The sequence below is a fragment of the Salvia hispanica genome, chromosome 1 (genome assembly GCF_029641045.1).
Source record: "Salvia hispanica isolate PSC_SH4W2 chromosome 1, Shi_PSC_v1, whole genome shotgun sequence".
Taxonomy (NCBI): Eukaryota; Viridiplantae; Streptophyta; class Magnoliopsida; order Lamiales; family Lamiaceae; genus Salvia; species Salvia hispanica.
The window spans coordinates 30,167,782-30,194,346 of record NC_142692.1 but is presented as its reverse complement, the minus strand read 5'-3'; the positions used below and the strand labels follow the sequence as shown (position 1 = coordinate 30,194,346).

At 41.3% G+C, this 26,565-nt stretch overlaps 4 protein-coding genes and 1 pseudogene across 7 annotated transcripts; 3 read left to right on the top strand and 2 right to left on the bottom strand.

The window, feature by feature from the left end:
- Positions 1 to 2,632: 2,632 nt before the first annotated feature.
- On the bottom strand, positions 2,633 to 3,561 carry LOC148933586 (uncharacterized). The gene is made up of 2 exons (XM_089060688.1): positions 2,733 to 3,561; positions 2,633 to 2,637 (listed from the first exon to the last, which is right to left on the bottom strand). Exons 1-2 carry the CDS (start codon positions 3,559 to 3,561, stop codon positions 2,633 to 2,635), a joined length of 834 nt encoding a protein of 277 aa, XP_088916814.1.
- A 14,344-nt stretch (positions 3,562 to 17,905) lies between these two features.
- On the top strand, positions 17,906 to 19,351 carry LOC125218291 (putative carboxylesterase 9). Its single transcript, XM_048119928.2, has 2 exons — positions 17,906 to 18,532; positions 18,788 to 19,351. The coding sequence occupies exons 1-2, from the start codon at positions 18,078 to 18,080 to the stop codon at positions 19,266 to 19,268; spliced, it is 936 nt and encodes a 311-aa protein (XP_047975885.1). The 5' UTR covers positions 17,906 to 18,077; the 3' UTR covers positions 19,269 to 19,351.
- Positions 19,352 to 19,764: 413 nt separating this feature from the next.
- On the top strand, positions 19,765 to 21,226 carry LOC125222381 (nucleoside diphosphate kinase 1-like). Its single transcript, XM_048124946.2, has 3 exons — positions 19,765 to 19,917; positions 20,260 to 20,308; positions 20,766 to 21,226. Exons 1-3 carry the CDS (start codon positions 19,867 to 19,869, stop codon positions 21,110 to 21,112), a joined length of 447 nt encoding a protein of 148 aa, XP_047980903.1. The 5' UTR covers positions 19,765 to 19,866; the 3' UTR covers positions 21,113 to 21,226.
- Positions 21,227 to 21,300: 74 nt separating this feature from the next.
- On the bottom strand, positions 21,301 to 24,734 carry LOC125222380 (uncharacterized). 4 transcript variants are annotated; one of them, XM_048124943.2, is made up of 10 exons: positions 24,618 to 24,734; positions 24,200 to 24,408; positions 23,611 to 23,720; positions 23,343 to 23,411; positions 23,073 to 23,188; positions 22,917 to 22,971; positions 22,209 to 22,329; positions 22,035 to 22,082; positions 21,787 to 21,881; positions 21,301 to 21,571 (listed from the first exon to the last, which is right to left on the bottom strand). In XM_048124943.2, the coding sequence occupies exons 2-10, from the start codon at positions 24,291 to 24,293 to the stop codon at positions 21,470 to 21,472; spliced, it is 810 nt and encodes a 269-aa protein (XP_047980900.1). In that variant the 5' UTR covers positions 24,294 to 24,408; positions 24,618 to 24,734; the 3' UTR covers positions 21,301 to 21,469. The 4 variants fall into 4 exon arrangements, with proteins under 4 accessions (XP_047980900.1, XP_047980899.1, XP_047980902.1 ...); XM_048124942.2 differs by having other exon boundaries at positions 24,587 to 24,729; XM_048124945.2 differs by lacking the exon at positions 24,618 to 24,734 and adding an exon at positions 24,001 to 24,083 and having other exon boundaries at positions 24,200 to 24,579.
- A 379-nt stretch (positions 24,735 to 25,113) lies between these two features.
- On the top strand, positions 25,114 to 25,778 carry LOC148933585 (uncharacterized; annotated as a pseudogene).
- The last annotated feature ends 787 nt before the right edge of the window (positions 25,779 to 26,565 follow it).

The window sequence follows — 26,565 nt, the reverse complement described above, 5'->3', positions numbered from 1 at the left end:
CTTGGATCTCTTAATCCTGCATACTTGAGCAACTGTTTTACGGATATTACATACATTTCACGACATACTGACCAGTAACCAAGGCATAGAATACGACTTATCAAACTGCTCACACTTACCACGTGCTTGTCCTCAAGCATGAAGACAAACAAAAAGAAATAAGTCGAATTCGAGCCTGGTTACTCTCCCTGACCGACTCTACCTAACTAGACTCAAGACTCTGACGCAAACAAAAATCGACACAAACACATAAACACATATAAATAACTTAAACACATAGAACATGCTATATTTTCAACCATCCCTCCCCTTGAGATCAGGTGCAATCCGGCCTTAGGCAGCCTTGAACTTCCGCCGCCCCCCTTTTCTTCCCCAGTCAGTATATCCGCTTGTCATGATCACCCAATCCCAGGCCAAACACTGGGTTCACTCAGTCACTCATTCCTCACAGGAGATGTTAGGACTGTTTTCTCTCAATGCTGAACCACATATGCTTCGGACTCAGATCTCACGTGCAGCTCCTGAAGGTCTTTAAGGTTTGTAACTGGGCTATTGTGTTTGTAATGTTTGGGGTGGTTGTTCCTAAGGCTCTAAGGTTCAAAAAATTAACTACTTATTTTGATGTGGGAGAACTGTATGCATTTAGGCTTCTGGCCAGGGCTTCTTCTTTGGCGGGACAATTCTGACATTGGTTTCCAACTGGTCAGTAGCTTCCTTGTGGATTCGCCACCCTTATTCCTTCTTCATCCTTTCTCTTTTTGTGGTCAAGTATCTGCGACGATTTTCTTCGATTTTCTTTTCTGTAGCTTCGCCACCCTTATTCCTTCTTATATTTGGGACATGGAATTTTTTTTCAGATCGCTTTTCTCCTTCTTTCCTTGCTTTTGTTTTCTTCAGCTGGTTCCTTTTGTATGTCCTCCTGGGCAGTTGCCTCCTTGCCTTATGCCTTGCACACACACAGTTCCAGTGGCTGATGGGTTATTTCAGGGTATAGATCAGGTTAGAAAATGGGGTTCTAAGTATAGGTGTTTTTTTTTTTGGGGGGGGGGGGGATTTCCTACTGCCTTCAAGGTTTGCTACACGCTGTCACCTTGCCCTAGACATCATGTGGTAGCCACTCTTCTTTTTTTTGAGTTTAGTGAAAAGTAGTTCCACTTTGGGCTTCTAACTCAACATTTGTAAGAGGGCTTTCGCGTCTGACCTAAGTGATGGGTTTTTCCGTCATACTTGCATCATCTACACTGACTAGGGGTTACTGGAAGGGGTGGTTTCTGTTTTCCGGCATGCCTTATCTCCCTCAATTCCCCTCACCGTCAATTCGAGGCAGTTGAGTTTTAAGCCCATTCATAAAAAAAACACACAATTCCTAGATCTAAACAAACCCTAAAAACACTAACATGCACTGACTCAAATAACACATATATACATGTCATACTGGTCATTTGCTCCCCCCTCTCCCTTCACAAGTGTCTGCCCCAGATACGGGATGTGAAGTGAAAAATGGGAATGACTAGTATGACAGAAACTCATTTATAACAAGCACATACTGTATCTAAAAACTTCTCACACTTAGACTATGCAATAGGCTAAGTGGGAGAGTTTTAGATATATACGTAGACTTGACAAAACAAAACGAAATATGACAACACATTACACATAAATATATAAACTCCTCACACTTAGACTACGCAGTAGGCTAAGTGTAGGCTAAGTGTGAGGTAGCATGCATATGACAGAAACATTAAAACATAAACAAAACACATGCACCGAAGTAGCAAACCCTTTACTTCTTACACTTAGACTATTGGATAGGCTAAGTGTTATGAATGGGGTTTGCTCACATTAAATACACATAGTATTCTACCTATACAACAAAAGTAACAAAAAAAAGAAATAAAAGAAAACTAAAAATTAAAAAGAAAACTAACTGGTCAGTTTGGGGGGGGTCGATCAGGCATTCCTCCTGCTCCTCCTTGGTGCAGGGGTCTGTGCAGGTAGTTCCTTTGGTTCCTCTTTAGTGGATTCCGGTTGATTGTCTTCTGCCTCCTCTGGCTCATCACCTTCTTCTTCCTCAGGTTCTGTGGGTTCATCGTTCTGGCCTCCATGGCCACTTGTTCCAGCTCCTGTGCTTTCCTTTCCTCTCGCTAATTCCTTCAGTATTCTCTCCATCAGGGTTGTCAGCTTTGTCATCTCTGCCCATGATTGTCTATTCTCCTCCGCTAGTTCAATTACTACCCTCTCTAGATTTTCTTGCCTCAGCCTTTGCGCTTGTTCAATTTGCCCAGCTTGCCCCTCCTGGCCCTGTTGTGCCCTTCCACCAGGGGCTTCTCCCATCGGGTAGAACTGAGGGACTCCTTCTCGGTAGTATACCACGTTTTTGCGGACGAAGCAGGGTATATCGAACAGTCCAGGAGCATCGACCATATACATCGGAGATAGGTCGTCTGCCTCTATTATGATGATGTTGTTGCGCACGAAGGCTCCTAGTATGTTGCAGAGGGACAAGTTCCTAGTTGGGTGGGTTGCTATCAGGTGGCATTGGTAGGCTGTCCAGAATCCCAAATGCAGCCTCCTCCCGCGATTAGCGCACCACACCATGTACAATTTAGTCATAGACGTTCTGGCAGCTGAATTACTCTGTCCCAGTAAGTTGTAGCCTAAGTAGAGTTGCACCAGTCTGAGCATGGAATTGTTGAAGTGGGTGGATCTGGATGTGGTGGAGGCGAACTGACCAGCATCGGGGTGGATTAGCTCCTCCCAAGCTTCCTGGGGCTCAAAGTCTACGTGCCTCCTCAGTACCCCCCTTTCTCGGCTTCTCCATTCTGGTCCTATAGCCTCCTCCAGGCTACACATCCCCAATCTCACAGTCCACTCGATTAGACTCATGGATAGCTCTCCACCGAATATTCTGAAGGAAATTGATACCTTGTCTAGGTCCGTTGTGACTTGGAACCTAAACGTATTGAAGAATTCCTTGGCTAATATTACTGATATCTCTGGGTCCTTATTCTCTAACAACCACTCAAAACCCAATGCTTCCATACTGGCCAGGAAGGAATCACGAACAGATAACTCATCCAAAGAGGGTATGTGGAGTACCTTTCCGCATTTGACTTGCTTGCTGCTATCTTCCTTGTTGTCAAATGCGTCTTGAAGCTTTTTGGTGTTGTAGTGCTTCATGTCCTCCATAAGCTCATCAGTGAGCTCTACCCTCCACCGTCGGTACACCATCCTCTCTACCGGAGGGTGGACTAGTTCTTGGTGGTTGTCGGGGAGCTGCTGCTCATGGTACTCTTCCCCTTCTAGAGAGATATCGTTCTCTGAGTCTGACTCCTCGCTGGAAGTGTAGTCGTTGTCACTCAACCTCCTTCTTTCTTCCGTCTCTCTGATCACTATGCCGATATTGGCTGTGCGCTGTTTCTTGACGACTTGCTTCTTCTTGACAGGGGCTTTCCCCTTTCTCTTTCTTTCCTGGATGTACTTGTCTTCGATTTCCATTGCCTTTGCTTCTTCGTCGGCTTGTGTTGAAGCGTCCTCCTGGTTAGTAGGCTCAGTTACCATGCGGGTACTAGTATCACTTCCTATCGCCTCCTCCCGACCTACTGACTCTGATGCGAGGTCCAGACCCTCAGCCACCTTATCAGCATCTTCCTTCTGGTCAGTCGGCGTTGATGAAACTGTCCCTGTTGCCATTTGGGTGTCCTTCTGGCTAGTTTTCGAGGGCTCCTCCCCAGGTTTTGTAGGAGTAGTCTTCTCGTCTTCGCTAGAGACCTCCACTGCATCTGCTGCTGTGTTTGCTCCTGCCTTGTTGGACTTCCACTTTCCTAAGCATCTCTATGACACTCTTTGGGGTTTCTGCCTTTCTGCCTTGGGGTCGTTCTTCAACACTAGCCTCCTCTTGACTGGCTTTGGTTTAGACACTATTGAGGCTTCCTCTGTTTGTTTTTTTTTTTCTCTTATTCTGTTTCCTTCGTTTCCATTGACTGGTATGTCTCTGGTTCCTGCCTCTCCTCTTCAATTTTTTAAGCTTCCTCGGTTTGTCCTTCTCTCATTTCCTCCACTGACTGGTGGACTACCCCTTCTGACTCATCTGCTTTCATGGTTGTTTCCCCTCTTCCTACTGCCTGGGATGCGAGGTCCAGTACCTCAGCCACCCCTTCAGGTACCACTATCCTATCTCCACCGCCCAAAATCGATTGGAACTCATCATCCGTCATTAACCCTTGCCTCTTGGCCATTTCGTTCAGATCTATTTCCTCCCTCTCTGCTTCTTCGGCTTTCGTTTCAGTGGTCGTTATCTCCTCTGCTTCATCCTTCTCGCCCTCGCTTACCCTCCCTTCGCTCTCCCTTTCCTCTGTTTCTCCCCAGTTCGGATCTTGATAGGCGGAAAGTGGGCTAACGTCGAGTGGCTCTGTTTGTTGGTGTTTGGGAGAAAGGTTAGAGGGTTTTGACTGTGCTGCTACTGTTGGGGAGGTCTTTTCGGATGTCGGGTTTGAGGTTTTTGGGTGGTGATAGGTGGGTTTACTGTGGTCGCAGTTGGGGTAGGGTTTGGTGTCGCCGGCATCCCTCCGGTCAGGCTAAATCCGGCCAGGGTCGTTGTCCAATCTTTGTTTGGGTCTTGTTGCCATAGATACACCGCCAGTGCGTCTAAAGGAACCATCGCCGGAATTTTTGGCATCGGCATTGGTTGTGATCGTTGTGGACTCGGCGGTTACGATTCCTCTGTCGCTCGGACTTCTGGTGGGTTGTTGCCGGTGGTAGATGTCGGGTTGCTGGTTGCTTTTTTCTTTGCCATGGGTTATATCGGTGGCGGTTCTTTGTTTCCGGTAGTGATTCACGGTGGTTTATCGGAGTGGGGAGGTGGTTGTCTAGGGCGGTTGTTTTGGGTGAGAGAATGCAGGTAAGGGTTTGTAAAGTGAAGTGGAGTAGGCGGTGGGGTATTTTATAGTGGGGTGGGCAGTTGAGGGTTTTGACCGGTTGCAGGCGGTTTACCAGTCGCGACGCTTCAGGTGGGAGGCGGTTGAGCGTTCCCGCAGCTGATCGGACGTCTCCTTTCACGTCTCTGCTCCATGCGCCCTCCCAGTCTCTGCACTCGCCTGCAAAGCTGCACCACGCACCAAAATTCAAATTTCACTCTATATCTCCCTCTCAATTAGCTAAGAATAGAAATAAAGCAATAAAAGGACTCTTAAACACAATTCAGAGTTTCACCCAAGTGGTATCTCGTGGTCAGTACGGACTCCAGATTAATATTTAAGATCCGAAAATCTTTTTGGTATTTTTAATATTTTCCTACCTAACTTAAGTTAAATGACTAAATATTCACAATATTTACATTATCACTAAGGGTATTTGAAATTCTACTTGGTCAATAAGCACAAATTATATAAAGTTGACCATGTGGAACTCCAAACCCCTTTTCTACTGGCCATTTAGACGCTATTAAAGTGTAGTGGAATTCCTTCCACTACACACATCTCTTCATTTTCCCTATATATTTTCAACCTATGCCCATTTACGATAAAAGGTTCAGAGTTAGGATACTCCCTGAAATCTCGACCGCTCCATTAGCACGTAGTGTAGTGATAATGTAAGGTCCTGCCCATTTTGATTGAGTTTCCCAGGCATTAGCTTCAGTCTCGATTGGAAGAGTAGTACTTTCTGACCAACTTGGAGAATCTTGGTTCTCAGATTTTTGTGGTGCCACATCTTCGTTTTCTCCTTGTACCACATGGCTGAGTCAAATGACTCCAATCTGAGTTCTTCCAGCTCCTGTAGCTGCAACTTCCTTTCCTCCTCACAGGCTTTAGCATCCATGTTAACTTGCTGAACTGCCCAGTACGCTCGATGCTCAATTCCCACTGGCAAGTGGCACATCTTCCCAAAGATGATGCGATATGGGGAAATCCCTATAGGCATTTTGTAGGCTGTCCGATATGCCCACAGAGCATCTTCCAACCTCGTGCTCCAATCTTTTCTGGAGGGGTTGACTGTCTTCTCCAAGATGCTCTTTATTTCTCTGTTTGAGATCTCCGCTTGCCCGTTGGCTTGAGGGTGGTAAGGACTAGATAGACGGTGATGAACCCGTACTTCTTCATCAATGCTTCGACCGTTCGGTTGCAGAAGTGAGTCCTTTGATCGGAGATGATTGCCCTTGGTATCCCAAATCGGCTGAATATATGAATCTTGAGGAACTTAGTGACTTCTTTGGATTCACAAGTGCTCGTGGCTTTTGCTTCTATCCACTTTGATACATATTCGACTGCCACCAAAATGTAGGAATTCCCATAAGATGAGAGAAAAGGCCCCATGAAGTCCATGCCCCAGATGTCGAACACTTCACAAACAATCACTGGAACTTGCGGCATTTCATCCCTTGCGGAGATCCCACCGGTCAGTTGGCAATGGTCACAGCCCTTGCAGAACTCGTATGCATCTCTGTTCAGAGTCGGCCAGTAGAATCCGCTATCCAGCACCTTTCTTGCAGTCTTCCTTGGTCCGAAATGTCCACCACATGCCAAGGAGTGACAGTGTGTTAATACATCTCATTGATCCCAGTCAGGAACACATCTCCTTATAACTTGGTCAGTTCCTGCCTTCCACAAGTATGGGTCGTCCCAGAAATAATACTTTGCTTCACTCTTGATCTTCATCCTCTGAGCCTTTGTCATGTTTGGCACCGTTGGTAGCTCTCCCATCACTAGGTAGTTGGCCAAGTCCGCATACCAGGGTTCATGTCCTACTTTCTCCTTGCCCTTCGTTGTTGCGTCCTGCCCAGTAAGCCTCATTACTTCTTCCCAGTCGATCTTCCTTGCGGAGAAAATCACTTCACACAAAATCTCTTCCGGGAATCGATCTCTCACATCCTCACTGTTACCTTCTTGCACTATTCTGCTCAAGTGGTCCGCTACTTTGTTCTCAACCCCCTTCTTGTCTTCTACTTCCCAGTCGAATTCTTGTAAAAGCAGCACCCATCTGATCAGTCGGGGTTTTGACTCCTTCTTCGCTATGAGATACTTAATGGCCGCATGATCAGTATACACGATGACTCTGGATCCTAATAGGTACTGCCTGAACTTTTCGACTGAACAGACAACAGCCAACATCCCCTTCTCGGTGGTGTCATAGTTTCGTTGGGCTTGATTCAAGGTCTTAGATGCATAGAATATCACATACCTCTTCCCATCGATCTTCTGACCCAGTACGGCCCTTACGGCATAGTCACTAGCATCGCACATCACCTCGAAGGGGTGATCCCAGTTAGGAGCTTGAATGATCGGTGCAGAGATCAATTTTTCTTTAAGAAAGTTAAAAGCAGCCTTTCAAAGCTCATCGAAAACGAACTCCATCTCATTCTGTAGGAGCCTGGTAAGAGGTTGGGCGATCTTGGCGAAATCTTTGATAAATCTTCGATAAAATCCAGCATGCCCTAGAAAACCTCTTATTCCCTTCTGATCAGTAGGGAAGGGTAGTTTGGATATGACATCCACCTTGGCTTGATCCACCTGGATTCCTTTTTCTGACACCACGTGTCCTAAGATGATTCCTTCTGTAACCATAAAATGGCATTTCTCAAAACTCAAAACCAGACTCTTTGCTTGGCACCTTTCCAGCACGACATCCAAATGTTGCAAGCATGAGTCGAAAGAGTCTTCATAGACAGTGTAATCATCCATGAAGATCTCTATGCAATCTTCAATCAAATCCGAGAATATGCTCATCATACATCGTTGGAAAGTACCAGGGGCGTTGCATAAGCCGAAGGGCATACGCCTGTACGCATAGGTTCCAAACGGACAGGTGAACGTGGTCTTATCCTGGTCCTCGGGGTTCACGTAAATTTGAAAATAGCCATTGTACCCATCCAAAAAACAGAAGTACTTCCTCCCTGCCAGTCGCTCCAGCATTTGATCGATGAATGGCAGAGGAAATGGTCCTTCCTGGTTGCAGTGTTCAGCTTGCGGTAATCTATGCACATTCGCCACCCAGTGACCAATCTGGTGGGCACTAGCTCATTCCTCTCATTCTTAACCACTTGTATCCCTGATTTCTTGGGGACCATATGGATCGGACTGACCCATTCACTATCGGGTACCGAGTATATAATGCCCAGCGAGAGCAACTTCAAGATCTCCTTTAGTATCTCTTCTCGCATGTTTGGGGTCACCTTCCTTTGCGAATCTCTATGTGCCTTGGCTCCCTCCTCCAGCCTAATGTGGTGTATGCAGACATCCGGGCTTATCCCCACCAGGTCCGTAAGGCTCCATCCAATAGCCTTCTTGTTTTTCCTCAGCACAGTTAGTAGCCTTGTCTCTTGCTCTTCAGTCAGCCCGCTATTGATGATTACAGGGAACGAGTCTTCCTCCCCGAGGTAGGCATACTTAAAATTCGTTAGCAACTTCTTCAAGTCCACTTGTGGGGGTAGTGTGTCTGTAGGCAGAGGGTTCTTTTTAGAATCCTCCTCTTGCTCATGTTAACCATCTGATTTCTCCTCCATACTGGCCGGTAGTAAAGCCCCTGCGGATCCCGCTAGTTCCGAATTCTGACAGAATTCTGTAATTGCTCCTTCGATCTCCTCGTCAGTTAACCCTCAGCTACTGATCAGATCACACCATGCAGTTGTTTCCACATCAGCCTGGGCATACACATCCAAGGCTTGGAGTTTTTCCTGCAATAATTCGGTCTCAAAAAATTCTTGGACTAAGGGGTCAATAACATCAACATAGCACAGATTTTCAGAATCTATTGGCTTTCTCATGGCCTCATTGATGTCAAAAACAAATTTCTCACCATTAAAGTCAATTCAGATTGTACCCTCAGCCATATCTACAATTGTCTTAGTCGTTCTTAAAAATGGTCTTCCTAACAATATATCGCTAGACTCCCTAGCTTCTGGTTCACTCATTTTAATTACATAAAAATCAGCGGAATAAGTAAAGTCTTGTATCCTGACCAACACATTTTCTAACACACCCTCAGGATTTATACATGACCTATCAGCCAGTTGAATCAACACCCTAGTGTTTGACAACTTTACCCCCTTCAGCCGATTATAAATGGATAACGGCATAACATTGATAGATTCTCCTAAATCACACGTTGCATGCTCGATTTTTACATCTCCAATTGTTATGGGTAAAGTAAACATACTTGGGCCGGCTCTCTTGGGTGGTAATTTCTCCTGCACAAAAGCTGATGTTATCCCTTCCACCATGATTTTTCCATCCTCCTGGGCTTTTCTGGCTATAAACTCCTTTATAAACTTCCCCAGAGGGGGCAGTCTCACTGCTTGGAGGAATGGTATGGTGACATCCAGCTTCCCGAAGATCGATATGAAATCCACGGGGTTTTCTTTCTTCCTCTTCGTAACAAACCGATATGGAAACGGTTTTTCCCCTTTAGCCTCGTCAGTAAGCCTTTGTGGGCTTTCCTTTGGTGCCTTCTGGGTTTGAGGTCCCGATGTGGGTATTGTTCCTTCAGGTTGCTCGTTTCCAGGTCGTGTTTCTCCCTCCTTTCCTTCCCCAGTAGGCTCCTCGTCCAGAAAAAATGGATCCTCCATCTGAGGCAGAGGCCTCTTGAGCTCTTCCGCTGAGACGGTGTCGCTCAGCACCCTTGCTCCACTAGACTCCCCAATAGGGTTCTTGAGTTGAGGTCCATTATAGGCTGTTCCGGACCGCAGTGTAATCTTACTCACATTTGCCTTTTCAGGTACATGGACTGTAGATGGGAGTTTCCCTGAGTTCCCTTTCATTTCGCCCACCGAGTTAGCGAGCTGGGCCAACTGTCTATTCATCATATCCATATTTGTCCTATGCTCCTTCTGGGCACTTTGCATTCCTTGCATTGTTTCATTACTGGACTGCAAGTCGCTCTTAATGCTCTGCTGCGAAGCAAGCATCTCTCCCATCATGTCCTCCATAGACCTCCTCGACCTATTTGGGTGATAGAACTGGTTCGAGCCTTGGTGCTGGTTATACTGGGGTGGTGGGTTTGACTGGTAGCCCGGGAAATTTTGTTGGTTTTGGTTCTGTGGGTATTGGTTATACTGGGCAGGAGGGTTGTACTGGTCGTGGTTGTGCTGGTACTGATTTTGGTTTTGGTTGTGGTTGTTGTGTTGAGGCCCTTGGTTATATTGGTTCTGGTTCTGGCTCTGGTTCTGGTTCTGGTTCTGGTAGTTCCGCTGATGGGGTGGCACATAGGCAAGGTTCGGGTTCTGGTTTTGAGGGTTTTGGTACTGAGGTTGCTGGTTCCTTCCTGCCCAGTTAGACTAGTGGTCAGGGTTCGTTGGGCCACGGTTGAAGTTTTGGTTCAGGTGGGGATTGGGTTGATTCTGATCTTGATTTTGGTTCTGATTCTGATTTCCTTCTCCCCATCGGAAGTTTTGGTGGTCCCTCCACGGTGCATCCCTCTGCTTCCCCGGAATCCAATTGCCATTAGAATTGTAGTACCCTGCGGCATTTGCTTGCTCCACATCCACATCAGGCTGGTTGTCTGGCTGATCATACGGTAGTTCTGGTGTCGCCTTGCCTCCAATCGGAGAAGGTGGTGGAGTGTTCTGCTTGATTGTAGTCAGCAACTCCTTCTTTAACTTCTCCATCTTTAGATCCATCCTTTCCTCCTGGTCAGTAGCCGAAGCACTTGCTACCCTTTCTCTGTTGTAACCATCCCTTGCGTTGTCGTACGACTTTTTCGCATTCAACAGCTTAAGTAAGACCTTCTTGGCTTCACTGACTCTCAACTGTGTGAAATCGCCTCTGGATAATGAATTCGACAGATCCTTTGTTTCTTTGTTCATCCCCTCATAAAAGGTGTGGTGCACCTCTCTCTCCTTCATGCGATGGTTGGGGCATGACTCCAGAAGACTCATGTATTTCTCCCAGTACTCACTCAGGGTCTCATCGTATTCTTGCCTTATACATGATATCTTCCTATTCAATGTGATTGCCTTTGAAGACGGGAAGAACTCAGCTAGGAAAGCTTACTTGAAATCGGCCCATGTGTTGATGGAGTCGGCTGGCAGGCGCATGAACCAAGTGTTGGCCTCTCCCTTTAGGACAAACGGTAGGGCTTTCAGTCTGTAGTCATCCTCGCTTGCTCCTGCTGGTCGTCTCTGCGCCTTACAAATTTTGCAGAACTCATTTAAAAATTCGTAGGGTCCCTCGTTGGCAGGATTGCAATAACGTGGGGTTTCACATCACAGGCTGTCTGGCCTGGGGTGACCACAATGGCTTGTGGGGGATCTCCGTCAGCATGCGAAGTAAGCGTAGCGAGCTCGGGGTCGTCCTCACCTTGGTCAGCCATTCTCACTAGTGCTCTTACCGGTTGGAGTGGAAGCTCTGGGAGTTGGTACTCTAGATCTTCTTTCTCCTCGGTCAACATGTGTAAATGCAGGGGTGTATCCAACTGATCAGGATGAGATTCCCGACCTAGCTGAGTCATTGGCACGATAACCGGAACCTGGTATCAAACAAATTTCTCAACCCACTTCTACTGGTTAGTATAATTGAGGTAAGGGTCGAATCCCACAAGGATGGACACGTTCGGATAACTATGGTGATATTCCTGGGTGTTTTTGGTTAGCTACCACGCTTTTGGGGTTGAGATTTTACCTAGGCGAAAAATAAGACGGTACTCTACTGACTAGTTGGCGTGAAAATAACAGGCATGTGGTTGTGTTCGTGAAAATAGGGGACAAGGTAATCTCATAGGCATGTGAAAAGTAGACAGTTACTAAAAGAGGAAATTTAGACAACAAGGCATATCTGGTGGCTGGTTGGCTTTCTGACAGGTCTGGAAGGTACAACTGAAAAGTGGGAGACAAAAGCAAAAGTAACTTAAAAAGTAAAAGTGGTCCAAGGAAAAAGTTGATTTTGACGTTTTCTTCTTCACCAAGCATTAACAGAAATCAGATGAACACACACTCCATGACTAAACTTAGATTCATAACTTCAAACTCGAGATCTATTGATTAAAATTTTTAACTTGAGATGAAGAGCTGAAATTGAAAACTGCCTCTACTGACTAACATGCAAGGTGGTGATAACAGCGCAAAATAGGAAATTCATGCACGAAAACTCAAACTGAAACATAACTACAAAATTCGATCACCAACCACAGATCTAGCTTACTCAAAAGAAAATACATGCACGCACTTAAAGATTAAAAGCGATAACTAAATCTAACTTTCCTAGGCAGAATGAAGCAAACTCAAACCCAAGAGACATTCGGAATAGAAATTTCATAACTTAACGTTTGGATCTTCACCAAGTACTTCAAAAGGCAACAAAGATAAATGTTTGCAACAGATCCAACGAAGAAAGCAGGTAAAGATTAAACTAGAAATCAAATAACGATTGTTTTGCCACTCCGGGCGGTGATACTGCTATACTACTACGACAAACTGGCTAGAACGTTAGAACGATGATTTCTCCGGCAGACTCTTGGACGTCAAGTGACCATAGTTGTGGCGAGGAACGAGAGATTGGATAATGCTGAAGGACCGATCCTCTAGAGAGAATTCTACTAAGTGTGTGTGAGAACGAGAGCTTGCGAACTCCGAACTAGAACTCTTTGTCTCTCTCCAAGTGGCTTCTTTTATAGGGAGGCTTGCCCTTGCTTTTTGGATAGACTTCCTTCACGATTTGACTTTTCTGCCCTTGTTAATGATCATCCCAGCTATCCTTCTTCTCCATCTCGAGCCTTTTTTTCTTGCATGCATCCTGGTCAGTATTGCACCCTTCTAGCGCTCTTTTCACTTGCATCACCTGAATCATCTCCTGCTGACTTGGATCCCTTAATCCTGCACACTTGAGCAACTATTTTGCGGATAATCCATGCATTTCACGACATACTAACCAGTAACCAAGGCTTAGAATACGACTTATCAATAATTAAACTAGATTCATAAACTAGCTTATATATAGATTATATTACATGAGAATGACTCAATACTTAATTACTAACTACAATTAAATAATAATCATTAGATATTTAAATCAAGAGCCTAGATCATCAGTCCCGGAATATCAATACAGTCAACAAAAACGTCAATAAGGGTATTAAGGTCAATTTACAACAAATTAGTTGTAAGTAACTTTTGAAAAATATTTCATAACTATAAAAGGCATATAACTTTCTCGATTTAAATTATTTTTTCGCACAACATATATTAGTTAAAGATAATTTCATAAGGATTCTAACGAGATCTCACTTGCATATGTTCCGATATCAAAATTTGATAAAAAAATTCAAATATTTCCAATTTTTTCGTACAGCAACAAATGTCAACATAGTATATAAAATATGTCAATATAATACATGTAGAATGTAATTCTTAAAGCAATATGTTGACATTCTCAAAGCATTGGGTTGATATTTTCAAAACACTATATTGACATTTTCATCCAAAACCCTAATTTGATAGTTTTTTTTATCTTTTTCGATTTAATTAATAAAAACGAAAATTACACGTGGTAAATTTTAGACCACTAGATTTCTAAAATTATATGGTCTTAATTTAGTTGTAGTTAGCAATTAAATGATGAGTTAGCAATTGATCACTCCCCTATACACGTGTAAATACCTAATTGTGAAGATTTAAAATGTGTAAATATAATACGTGTAAATATCATTCTTAAAGAAATGTGTTGACATTCTCAAAGTACTGTGTTGATATTTTCAAAACACTATATTCACATTTTCATCCAAAACCCTAATTTGATGGTTTTTTTCATCTTTTTCGATTTAATTGATAAAAACGAAAATTACACGTGGCAAATTTTACACCACTAAATTTCCAAAATCATATGGTCTTAAATTAGTTGTAGTTAGCAACTATAGAGAGTTAGCAATTTATCACTCTCCTTATATTATAATTTATATGCTAATTATCATATCAGAGTTGTAAGTATGATTTTTTTTAATATAATAATTTTATTTACCTTTTTATTTAATATTATCATTTTATTTTTTTTAAAAAAATATTTTACAGATCAAAGCTAAGAATTTTTTCACAGTAATAATTTCTAGAATTAAAAATAATCTTATTCCAAAACAAGGAAGCAAATTGTTAGCGTTTTATTTATTATTTTGTGCGTTTTAAGCACAACATCAAATGTTGTGTTTTGATCCACTCAGTGGCGGATCTAGTTAAGAACAAAAGGGTACGAGTTTACTCTATAACTGCAAGTAGCCTAATGGTAATATTCTCTTCTAACATAGCTTCTTTTATTTTTCTGCTTTACTTAATTGCACCCTATTCTATCTTGATTAATCAATTAAATAATTGTTTATAGTTTCTACCTACCTATGCATTAAATATCATAATATATTATTTATTCTCTTATTTATTTTTTATACACAATAAAGCATATATGATTGAAAATCTTTATTAATCTATGATTTCTAATGCTCATATTTGGGATTATGTAAAAAATATGATGCATTTTGTTTTAGTTTAACTATTTAAAACTTTTTTAGAACTAAGATAAATTCATTGTTAAATAAATATCCAAGAACTATTAAAAAAAACTAATAGCTTTCAAGTAATAATATCAAAAATTAATCTATTTCTTATAGATATAATAAAAAAAAAGATAAATTAAATTTTAAATCTCTAAATCGGTGTAATTATTTATCGCACCCGGATATAAAATTTCTGAATCCACCACTAGATGCACTGCAGAGCATCTAATTCGAAATGGGTGGTGTTTAATACGGCTTCTCTTCCCGCATGAATTCTTTCCTCTATGTTCAAAGTGGACCTAAGCAGCAGTTTACGTTTCTTTTAATGGGCTTTTTGGTGTGGGCCTAGTTGGTAGATGGGCTTTTAATAAGTTTGATGAATTTGACTAAGAGGGTTTGGGGTGATAGTTAATATAAGTTCGTTTAATTGATAAACCCAAGGATACGTTGAATTTTCTATGAAAAACTGAAATGTAGCCCAAGCTACTTGATAAGTACTCGCTCAGTTCAAAATAGGAGTCTTATTTCTATCGGTACGAGTTTTAAGAAATGTTAAGAAAAGTGGGTGGAAGAAAGTTAGTGGAATAGGAGTCTCACTTATATATATTAATTTTAAATGATATGTGAGTGGAATGTAGGGTCTCTGTAACAGCCCGCCCTCCTAGGGTACAATAAATGCGGCAACTGCTACCAAACGGACTCGAAGAAATGAACAAGGGCTAGGGTTTTATTTAAAGAGGGTTGACCAAAAGATTAGAAAGACTATCATAGCATTTAAAACAACAAACTTAACCTAGAAGCTTGAATTAGAAAAAGGAAGGTATGATAAATGACGTTCAAGAATCTCAAGAGTATGACATAGTTTCCAAGATAAAAACCACAAGATAGTCTAAGGCCTCTAAACCGAAAGGAGAGTGCAAAATATTCAAAATAAACATAAGTGTATCAAAAACTCAGCAGAAAGCGACCAAGAGAAAGAATAGCTATGTATGAAGACACAACTACGCTTGAAGTTCAAAACATCCATCTTAATTAATTATCATGCTCAACACCCGCCACCGCTCGTCATCGTTCAACCTGCACATAAGGAAAACGCATGCAGGGCTGAGTATTTTGAAATACTCAGTGAGCTCATTGCCAAAACATTTTATAAGTTATGCCACCCTTACCAAGTGAACTCGAGTTTTAAGCAGTTATAAGAGAATATCACGAGTATCACAAAATATATTTTCCATAGACTGGCCAGTCAAAATAACTCCCCACTTTTCTCATCAAATTCCACAATCACAATCTTTCCATGGTGCGACGAAAGTGTGGCCACACTTTTCGCCCACGAGACCGGCCGACTAGCAAGGACGGCTCCGGATCCCCTCGTGTACACACCCTGGTAGGGTTTGCGGCCCGTACTCAGACCCGAATTCGTTTAAACATATACATAGCCCTATAGCCCAATGGAGCGAACTCTCAAACTGGGCATCAGGCGCACAATATCACAACAAAACAGACATAGGCATGTCATAACAGTTAAACCACCCTTATTTCTCCACATTCATAATTTGCACATAAAAGAGTTTAAGAGTAAAGCCCACCTCGACTGCTTAGGTTTCAAGTATGTCCTTTCCTTTGTTATTCGGCTCCGCAACTGAGGTTTCACCTTTTTAATCACATAGGCACATATCACAAATCAGATTCAATAGATACTCCTAACTCATGCATGTCTCAACGCCTTCCCTTTTCCCATCGATTTATCTTAATATTACCAATCAAAGATCATGTTCATCATATGACTTTCATTCGCATCTCAATTCTAGATCTAACACCAACATGTGCCACACAAGAGTATTTTGCCAACATACACACAATACACACACTCACAACACGCACGCACACACACGCACGCACACACACACACCTCATGCATACATATTTACATATCCCTTTTATCTCATTTTCACTCAAACAAGATGCATGAGGGTTCAAGAATACCGATTAATCGGTTAGAAAGAAGAGGAATCGTGTAGAAAGAAGAAGATTAACATAAGAATACCTTTTTGAGAAAAACGAACGGTAGAAACGAAGTAAGGACTTGGTTTCTACAAAAATCTTGAGGCTCAAACTCTAATTCTTCTCGAAGGATGAAGGATTAATGGAGTAAAGTAGAAGAAAATTGGGAGAGAGTGAAGAAGGGAGGGGGCGTGTACTATTGGGAAGGGGGGCAAAAATTATGGGGCTAGGGTTAGGGGTTTCTCTTATTTATAGTGCTCAATAAAGTCTTTAGGTAAATAAAATAGAATATTTGGTAGGGAAGAAGAATTAACAAAAATAGACTAGGGTATCAAGGCTTGAAATTTTCGAAACATATGGCTCCCAATTAGCCAAGATTTTGTTTTGGTATATTTTACGGAGTAGAATAAAATATCACGGAGCAAAATAAAAATAAGAATTCTCCCAACTTGGGATTGAAATAGGCGTCCCCTATGCCTTTTAAATAAGGCATGGATTTTGAATATTAACTAAAATAAGATAAGGCAAGATCTCTTAAGGTATGGAAAGATTTGGTAGAATATTCAAATTTTAGGTATGGAAGGAAATCAAATAAGGGGTTAACTAAAATAAAATAATTCTTTCCTTCCCACAATAGGTGATTTTCGAAAATCACCAAGGAATAAAGGGGGCGATTTTTTTTCTCTCTTCAATATAAGGAATAATTGGGTCTTGGATTTAATTTGGATAAATATCCCAAGAATTAAATTAAATCCGGAAAAATAGAATTTCTTCTTCAAAAATCAAGGGGGTCGAAAATGGCTAGTATTTATGGAAATTTTCTCTAATATTCTCACTCACCCTTAAACAAATAATTCACCTCCTAAATTAATAAATCACATGCCACACCATAATAATAAACAAGTTTGACTTTTCAAACTTCCAACGCAAACCCTAGACTCGACTCGGCCATAGCATCTCATGCAATAAATGCATTCATAAATTAATTCACGTCTCCACGTCATCAAAATAAATTCTAGGGCTCTAACATTAGGGTTCGGGAAATCGAGATGTTACAGTCTCTTTACCATTTAAGGTAATTATGAACCGGAACTCCTATTTGTGGACGGATCAAAATGAAAAAACGGGACTCTTATTCGTAGACGGAGGGAGTACTTTTTTTCACACAAAATTTAAGAAATTAATGTTTAAAAGTTAATAAAGAGATATCAAAGTAAGATGGAGAAAGAAAAGCATGTTTGGTAGGGTGTATAACTCGTCGTCAAAAGTCATGGATACCTTTCACTTGTTTAATTATTCCATCATTGTCAACCATCCTTAATATTCTAAGATTGGATATTCAATACTAGAATATATACTTCAAAATCAATCAATATAATGGAGACCTATGTTTCTTTTTTAAATTCTATATTTAAAAGTCGTTACATTACAAATACTGTACTTAGAAACATAAAATTAAAGTAGGCTTGAAGAGCAACGATTTTTAAGGAGAGCCTCAATAATCTCCCTAGTTTTGAGGTAAACGCTAAAGAAATTCGTGATAATGAATTTAAAGAAAGCGGTGAGTTTAATTGTTGAGGTAGGGAAAAAGTAAAGAGAGAGGAAAAATAATGTCAAAATTTGACCCGTACGATCACCTGAACGTGTCTCTGAATGAAGACGGGACACTGACTCGGTACATGAAGCTCCCGACCACCGCCCCCAACAGCGACTCGAGCCAAGCCGTGCTGAGCAAGGACGTGACGCTCAACACCGACAAGAAGACGTGGATGCGCCTCTACCGCCCCTCCAATCTCCCCTCCACCACCCGCCTCCCCGTCATCCTCTACTTCCACCCTGGTGGCTGGATCCAAATGAGCGTCGCTGAGAGCCTCATGCACGAGTTCAGCAACCGCACTGCCGCCGAGGTCCCTTCCGTTCTCGTCGCCGTCAACTTCCGCCTCGCACCCGAGCACCGCCTCCCCGCCCAGTATGACGACGCCATGGACGCCGTCACCTGGGTCCAGAACCAGTCCACCCACCCTAACGGCGATCCCTGGATCAGAGACAACGCCGATCTCAATAGGTAAATCAGATTAATTATCTTACTACTTGTTAGCACCGTCGACTCTATAATAGTTTAATATTAACTTCCCAAATCATGTGAGATGAGTTTGTAACCTAACATTATTTTGTTTACGTGTGATCCATTTATTACTGAAACTAGGAGTAAAATGTAAAAAAGGTAATCATTTGTAAATAAATGAAAAAGGAAATAATAAGATAATTTACATTGATTTTTGTTTTTAATTTAATGTAATTCCCATATACTATATTACAGATGCTATCTCTATGGCGCGAGCTGCGGCGCGAACATCGTGTACAACACGGCGCTGCGGCTGCCGGAGATGAAGCCGCAGCCGCTGAAGATCGCAGGGACGATCCTGAACCAGCCGTTCATGGGAGGGAAGAAGCGGACGAAGAGCGAGCTGAAGCTGGCGACGGATCCGTACTTCCCGCTGCCGGTGATCGACCTGCTGTGGGAGCTGGCGCTGCCGGTGGGGACGGACCGGGACCACCGGTTCTGCAACCCGCTGGTGGACGCGGCGATGAAGGAGAAGGTGAAGAGTTTGGGGAAGTGTTTGGTGATCGGGTTCGGGGGCGACCCGTTGGTGGACCGGCAGCAGGAGCTGGTGCAGATGCTGGTGGAGCGTGGGGTGCAGGTGGAGGCGCGTTTCGACGACGTCGGGTTCCACAACATTGATCTCATTGATAACCGTAGGGCTATGGCCATTCTTACTTTTATTAAGGAATTCGTATGATTCTTCTTCATTTTTATTTTTTGAACTATGTATGTGACCGACCATCATTCACTTTTTATACCAAGGAATCAATTTATTTAATTTGTCACGGGATCGACTTTTATTGATTTTGTAACAATCTTTCTTTTAATTGACAGTTACATTTAAACTCTTTATCCTTATTTTTATACATCCAAATAAAAATAAAAATATGAGTGTTTTGATTTGGGTTAGTGTCATTGTTTTTTCTTTTATAAAATAAAAACCACTTGTATTCTATTAATTAAAGTCGCATTATTTTCTAAACGGAAAATTTGGAGAATTGTTGTAGACGGTGAAAGACTAATTAAAGAGAAAAGTAAGGGTCCAAATTGTAATTCGCTGAAAATCTGGAGGAGTACGCAAAAAACACTTGTAAAAGAGGCCCACAACGAAAAAGAGAAGCCAAAAAAAAAGAAGAAGAAAAAAAAGGAAAATTCTGAATCAATAAAATTGGTTGATTAGGGTTTGTGGATGCTGTTTAACGCGTGTGTTTGTATATATAGCCCGCCCCTATCAGCTCAACTTCACTCTGCTGAAACCTTTCAACTAGCTATACTACTTCGCCGCCTTAGCAAAAATGGAGCAGACTTTCATCATGATCAAGCCTGATGGTGTTCAGAGAAATCTGGTTCGTTAATTATTCAACCAAAATTTATCTTGCTTTCATATCGAGGTTGAAATCTGTTTAGTGGTATCTTAGTTGCTTTAATCACACTAGATGAACTTTCACATATTCACTGTGTTTTGCTGGGTGTGTAGATAGGGTGAGCATCCATGAAATTGTTGTAAAATTTTAGGAGTATTTCTTTTTTATGTGATAGAATATAAAAAGTTTAATTGTAGTATGTGATTTGGTTTGATTGGCTGAATTTGAAGATATGTAATAGATCCTGTAGATTCTTGCCACGATTTGGTAGAAGAGTCCAGGATATTAAACTAATTATATAGTTTTGTGTATGTTTGTGTTCAGGTCGGTGAGATCATTGGCAGATTTGAGAAGAAAGGGTTCACTTTGAAAGGTACTCAATTCATTTTTGGTTCGTTGCAGTGATTGTTAGTGCTTTCATGATTGTGTTTTACTTGGTATTAGGTGCAAGCTACTGCCTTTTGCTTTCGAATGTCATATGTTATCTGCTTGTTTATTTTTCAATCATTTCGAAGTTGAGATAATTGCTCACTTATGCGATGACTATGACTGTTACTGATTTTAAGCAGCAATTATGCCCTAAATGTTTTGATTTCTTCTACCTGAATGGAGAGAAGGACAATTGTGAGGAAAATGCTTATTTTGGTTGAACTTTCACTTCCTAATCAGTTGATGTATAAATTAGGGAACTATTCTAGTGGAAAACTTTGAATGTTTTTAAATTGTTTCAGTTTTATGTAATTTTGTTCTCTATTGTATTTTCAGTTATGTTATATTAATACACTTTCTTATTTGATAGTTGAATACCATTTGGTTTTCCCCCTATTCAGGTCTTAAGCTAATCACTGTGGATAGTGCTTTTGCTGAGAGGCACTATGCTGATTTATCAGCCAAGCCCTTCTTCAATGGACTGGTGGAGTACATTGTCTCTGGACCTGTTGTTGCTATGGTTTGGGAAGGCAAGAATGTTGTGGCCACGGGCAGGAAGATAATCGGTGCCACCAACCCAGCTGAGTCTGCTCCGGGGACCATCCGTGGTGATTACGCCATTGATATTGGCAGGAACGTGATTCATGGCAGTGATGCTGTTGAGAGTGCGAGGAAGGAGATTGCTCTCTGGTTCCCTGAGGGAATTGCTGAATGGAAGAGCAGCGCCCACCACTGGATCTACGAGTAAATGTCCTGGCTTCAACTTGAGTTGTTAGAACATCAGATTTGCGATTTTGTTTCCCTTGCCATTGGTGGCTTCACATTGTGATTTTGGATTTTGAATTTGAGTATGTTTGTCTTACCATTTTGCTATTAACATTTCAATGTCTAATGAATGTTATTAAGCTTTTTTAGAAATTGAAAAGATCCCCAGTATTGTATGACCACCAAAAATTATTGGGGCACAATATCACTCCTAATGATAATCAACAAATACATATCCTCTTCAAGTGAAAAAAAAAACAATGGATTTGCTACTCAAAAACAAGCTAGAGCTAACTTGTTTTTGCGCATTCATTCAAAACCACAATAGCTACCTATTCCACTACCGACTAAGCAGTTTGTAAGAGGGCAAGTCTTGTAGGTGCCTGACGCCTTCTCGGAGAAGCTCACTTTCCAGTTGACGACGTGTAGATTTCATCACAGCCTGAGTGTATGACGAAACAAAGTTATGCGACGGTGGAAGATAAGTGACATTGATGAATAATTTATCAGAAAAACCCAAGTACAAGAAGGCTCATACAAGCAAAATCTCCATCCCATAATAATTTTAATGAAAAATATGAAAAATTCATGGAGCCTATTTGTACTTACATATAGTAACTATTTATAATCAACTCACACATGCTAGTCAAAACTTACATTGAAATCCATGTAAGAAGCACGCATGCTAAGCCACTGACGGTCCATTAGCTTGAATGTTATACAATATAGAAGGTCAAATGCTGATTCATTTTCTGTAGAGCAAAACAATCAAAGTGTTCACCAGTAACAAGAAATATTCAGCAAAGGTTGTATATTTCTACCCACACGAAAAGAAGTGAGAATGAAATGTGTCCACACGCACAAAATGAGGCTCTCTCTGGGTGAGAATGAAGCGAAAGCATTACCTGCATGAAACTTCAAGAAGGCTGCTCCCACAAGCGTTCTTGGCTTATCTGCAAAGATTTGGAAAAACTAGAACTGATAAACAAAAGCAAATACTTTCATCCTGTTTTTATTTAATCACAATTTGGAGAGTTCAGCATATTCATTTATCTATTTGTCACATTAAACAAACTCACATGCTTCAAGATCAAGCATCTGAATAAGCATGAATGTGATGTTGACCCCAGCTACAGCAAATGGGTACTCCCACACTGCTCGATTACCTTCCTTTTTGCGAAGAAGGTCCTGGAAAGATTTCTACAGAAGAACATTTGGTAAGTCCAGGAAAAAAGTCTCAGATATCTATCCAGGAATACATGCACAAGATCAGCAATGAATAAGGCAAAATTTTGGAGAGCAACAATGGTCTCATAGACATCAACAAGTAAAATCAATTTAGTCCTACAAAGGACAGGAAACCATCTCCATGTTCAATTACAGCCATGCATTCTCATACTATTGGAGATATGTAGTCCTAAATCCAGCTAAAGCACCAAAATCATGGATCTAAGAAAACTCGAATATAAAAGAAACTGATATTTCCCATGAAACATAATAGACTTCATTGTTAAATGTTAATATATTTAGAATGGCAACCAATTTAAGTTGGAGATAGAGAGAGGATTCAAGATTTGAATTTCAGATATAGGAATACCAGCCTGTAATTGAAGACTTGAAAATGTTTAGCAGGTCAAATAAATCAATTGCAACTCACTCACATTTACATAGAGAATATGTAACCATCTTGATACTAAGAACTAAGTGCCTGCACAAGAATATGCATCTAGACGCATGCATATGCACTGACTGCTGTTGGAAATAAAGTGTGGAGTGAGTGAGTATACCGGAAAGTTCTTTGCAAAATACAACAAATTTTCCAGTGATATGAAACCGCCGCCCCTATCATAACATGCCACATGTGAGTTCTATGCGATGACATGACATAAAAACCAAAGATTTGAAAAGATGAAAAATGGAATGCAAAATATTCAACGCTATACCGAAAATCTGTAGTTGGATCTTTTCCCTGCCAACCCATTTCCTTCCACTGATCGGAAATTAAACTTTGTAGTTCCTTTTCAGGAAATGAAGCATGCCACAATGCCAACAAAGCTTCCTATCAATATGGTAAAAGAAAATATTATCAAGCATATGCAGATTTTTGTGTTCATAACTTCATATAAAGCTTAACCAAAAGAAGGCTCCTAATGAACCCCATAACTATGTTACCAACATTTATCTGTACTCTGTAGTAGCTTTATGAAATATACCTGATGTTCGGGGTTAGAACCATCATAGGGTACATCTAATCGGCTTTGCAGTCTATCTAGGCACTCTTCCTGAAAAATTATGTAGTACAATCATCAGGTATTTATGCATGAAGCAACCTGTAAAGAGCTTCTTTACAGAAAATAAACCCAAAACCGAAATCAACATCCTGTATCAATATATTCACTACACCTCAAAACATCATAAAATATAGTACTATCCAACATGGATTAAATAATTTCTTTTGGTGATTCAGCTGAGCATTATAACCTGCATTGGTGTCAAATCAAATGATGGACGAGCATCACTATCTCTTATCTGTACACAAACACATGAGAGTCCTCTGCCAAGCCATGCAGCTGATCCTGTGACAACCTCCGCTGTAGCAAAAGAATAGCATACATACAGATTAACAAGCCAACTCTATTTGAAGAATACAGCTAGGTCCACAATCTCATGGTAAATTATGAATATAGTACATCCAAATTGCACATTGTGAAATAAACGATACAAATATTGTGATGTTTTCCACATAAAACACATTTTCAACATAACTGTGTAAAACTGTAAACTTTCCATAGATCAAACATCAAAATAACAGCTACACATATGCATTCAACAAAGGCTAATAGCAAACTAATCCAAAACAAGAAAACTAACCAAAAATCTCAAAGCAAGTAGGCATAACTTGACGCAATTGTTTTCAATTCACAGATCCAGGATCTCCACACAATCACCGCACACTTGCATACAGAATCATAGGGATAAGCAAATTCGAATTGAAAGGATGAAGGCAGATAATATAGGTAGGTTGACAATGGAGATTGAGAAAGCGTAAAATTAGAGAGAGAGAATATACGAGGAGTGGAATGGTAGGCGCTTCCGCGACCAAGGCCGTTCGACATTCTCCTCACCGCCACAAAGGATTCTCCTCCTCGGCCTCTGCCATCCATTCCCCGGGTGTTGCTAGGACGTATTCAATCGCGATGGAATTCGATGGAATTTGGGAATCGAAATCACATCGGGAGAAATGTGGAACGAATCCGACGCCGTTAATTGGAACATCCCCTAACAAGAAACGGTAGATATTTTAGGGTTGCCAATTTCCAAGATCCGCCACAAAATCAGCTCAATCAAAGGAAACGAATATCCTCTCTCTGCATATGCATATACATTGACATTGTGATTTGTGTGTGTGTGTATATATAGACAAACAGGATAACATTCGTAATCGCATTTCACTCACAAGATTATACGCCCTAGTTAGCATATAATACCAATAAATTTTCTCTCTAATCAAAAAAGAAGATTCTGTTTCTGCTGATTCAGTTTTCTTTGAGTTTGGGTTGGCCACACAAAGAAACTGATTGATGGCCCTTCTTGAGTTATATATATATTCTTTTATCTATTTTTATATACTACTAATAAAACAAAGCTATACATATATTATTTCACTCTTAAAAAAGGCGATCATATGTGGAGATTCTTAACGATGGTAATCGAGAGAGGTAGGGCAAGAAAGGCTAAACATTTTTGTGTGTAGAGAATGATATATTGTTCTATTATTTTTGTATATAAATTTTGTACAGTAGGGATCCTTTTATAGGAGAAGAATGTATCTAAGTAAGGATGAAATAAATCTATTCTAGGCTATACATTGTGATATCAATTATGTGTATCAATCACGTAATTTCCTCTGATTCTCTGCCTTGAGATGATTTTCTTCCTTCTATAGTTTGACACTCCCCCTCAAGTTGAACAACGACATCCCCGATATTCAACTTGCCCAGAACTTCTTTGAACACCTTGGGATTTACGGCCTTGGTAAGTATGTCTGCAAGTTGTTCTTCTGATCGGACAAATGGAAACTCAATGACCCCGTCTTCAAGTTTTTCTTTGATGAAGTGACGATCTACCTCCACATGTTTCGTCCTATCATGTTGCACAGGATTTTCGGAGATACTAATTGTTGTCTTGTTATCACAAAATAGTCTACTTTTCTGTTTTGGAGGATAGCCTATTTCTGTTAGGAGTCTTCTTACCCACATGATTTCCATCAAACCACTCTTCATCCCACGGAACTCGGCCTCTGCACTGGATAGTGCAACAACTTTCTGTTTTTTGCTCCTCCATGTGACCAAGTTTCCTCCTACAAAGGTAAAGTATCCTCCAGTTGATCGTCTGTCGATGGGATTACTTGCCCAGTCAGCGTCAGTATACCCATCAATCTCCAGATCTTCTCCTTTTTCTAGGAACACTCCATAGCCGGTGATTCCTTTCAGATATCTCACAATCCTTAAGACTGCATCCATGTGGTCCTCTTGCGGTTGGTGCATAAATTGACTCATTACTCCAACAGCATAGGCTATGTCTGGCCTTGTGTGAGAAAGATAAATCAACTTCCCTACCAACCTTTGATACTGTTCTCGATCTGCTAGTTTTGCTCCTTCTACAATTCTCAATCCATAGTTGGTCATTATGGGTGTTTCTGCAGGCCTGCACTCTAGTAGGCCTGTTCCTGCCAACAGGTCTAGTACATACTTCTTTTGTCGCAGGAAGATTCCTCGTTCTGATCTGAGCACTTCTATCCCCAAGAAATATTTCAGTGCACCAAGGTCCTTCATTTCAAATTCTTTGAAGAGATTCTCCTTTAACTTCTTGATTTCCTCTCTGTCATCTCCGGTAATGATCATGTCGTCGATGTAGATAATCAGGCATGTCACCTTGCCTTCCCTTTTCTTCACGAAAAGTGTATGGTCGGAGTGACTCTGCTTGAAGTCATGTTTGAGCATAGCCTGGCAAAACCTTCCAAACCACACCCTTGGAGACTGTTTTAACCCGTACAAGGTTTTTCTGAGTCTGCAGACTTCACCACTTTCAAACTCCCCGGCATACCCTGGTGGAGCCTCCATGTAGACCTCTGTTTTCTTATCAAGCTCTCCGTGCAGGAATGCATTCGTAACATCTAATTGATGTAGGGGCCAATCTCTACTTGCGGCTACAGACAGCACAGCAGTGTTCGGACTGTGCTTAGTTTCGCCACTGGAGAGAATGTCTCTTCATAGTCAACACCATACACTTGAGTGTATCCTTTGGCTACCAATCTTGCCTTGTATCTCTCGATTGAACCATCCGCTCGCCTCTTGATAGTAAACACCCAACGACATCCCACAGGTTTCTTCCCTTCAGGCAGCATACACCTTTCCCAAGTTTGATTAGCAATCA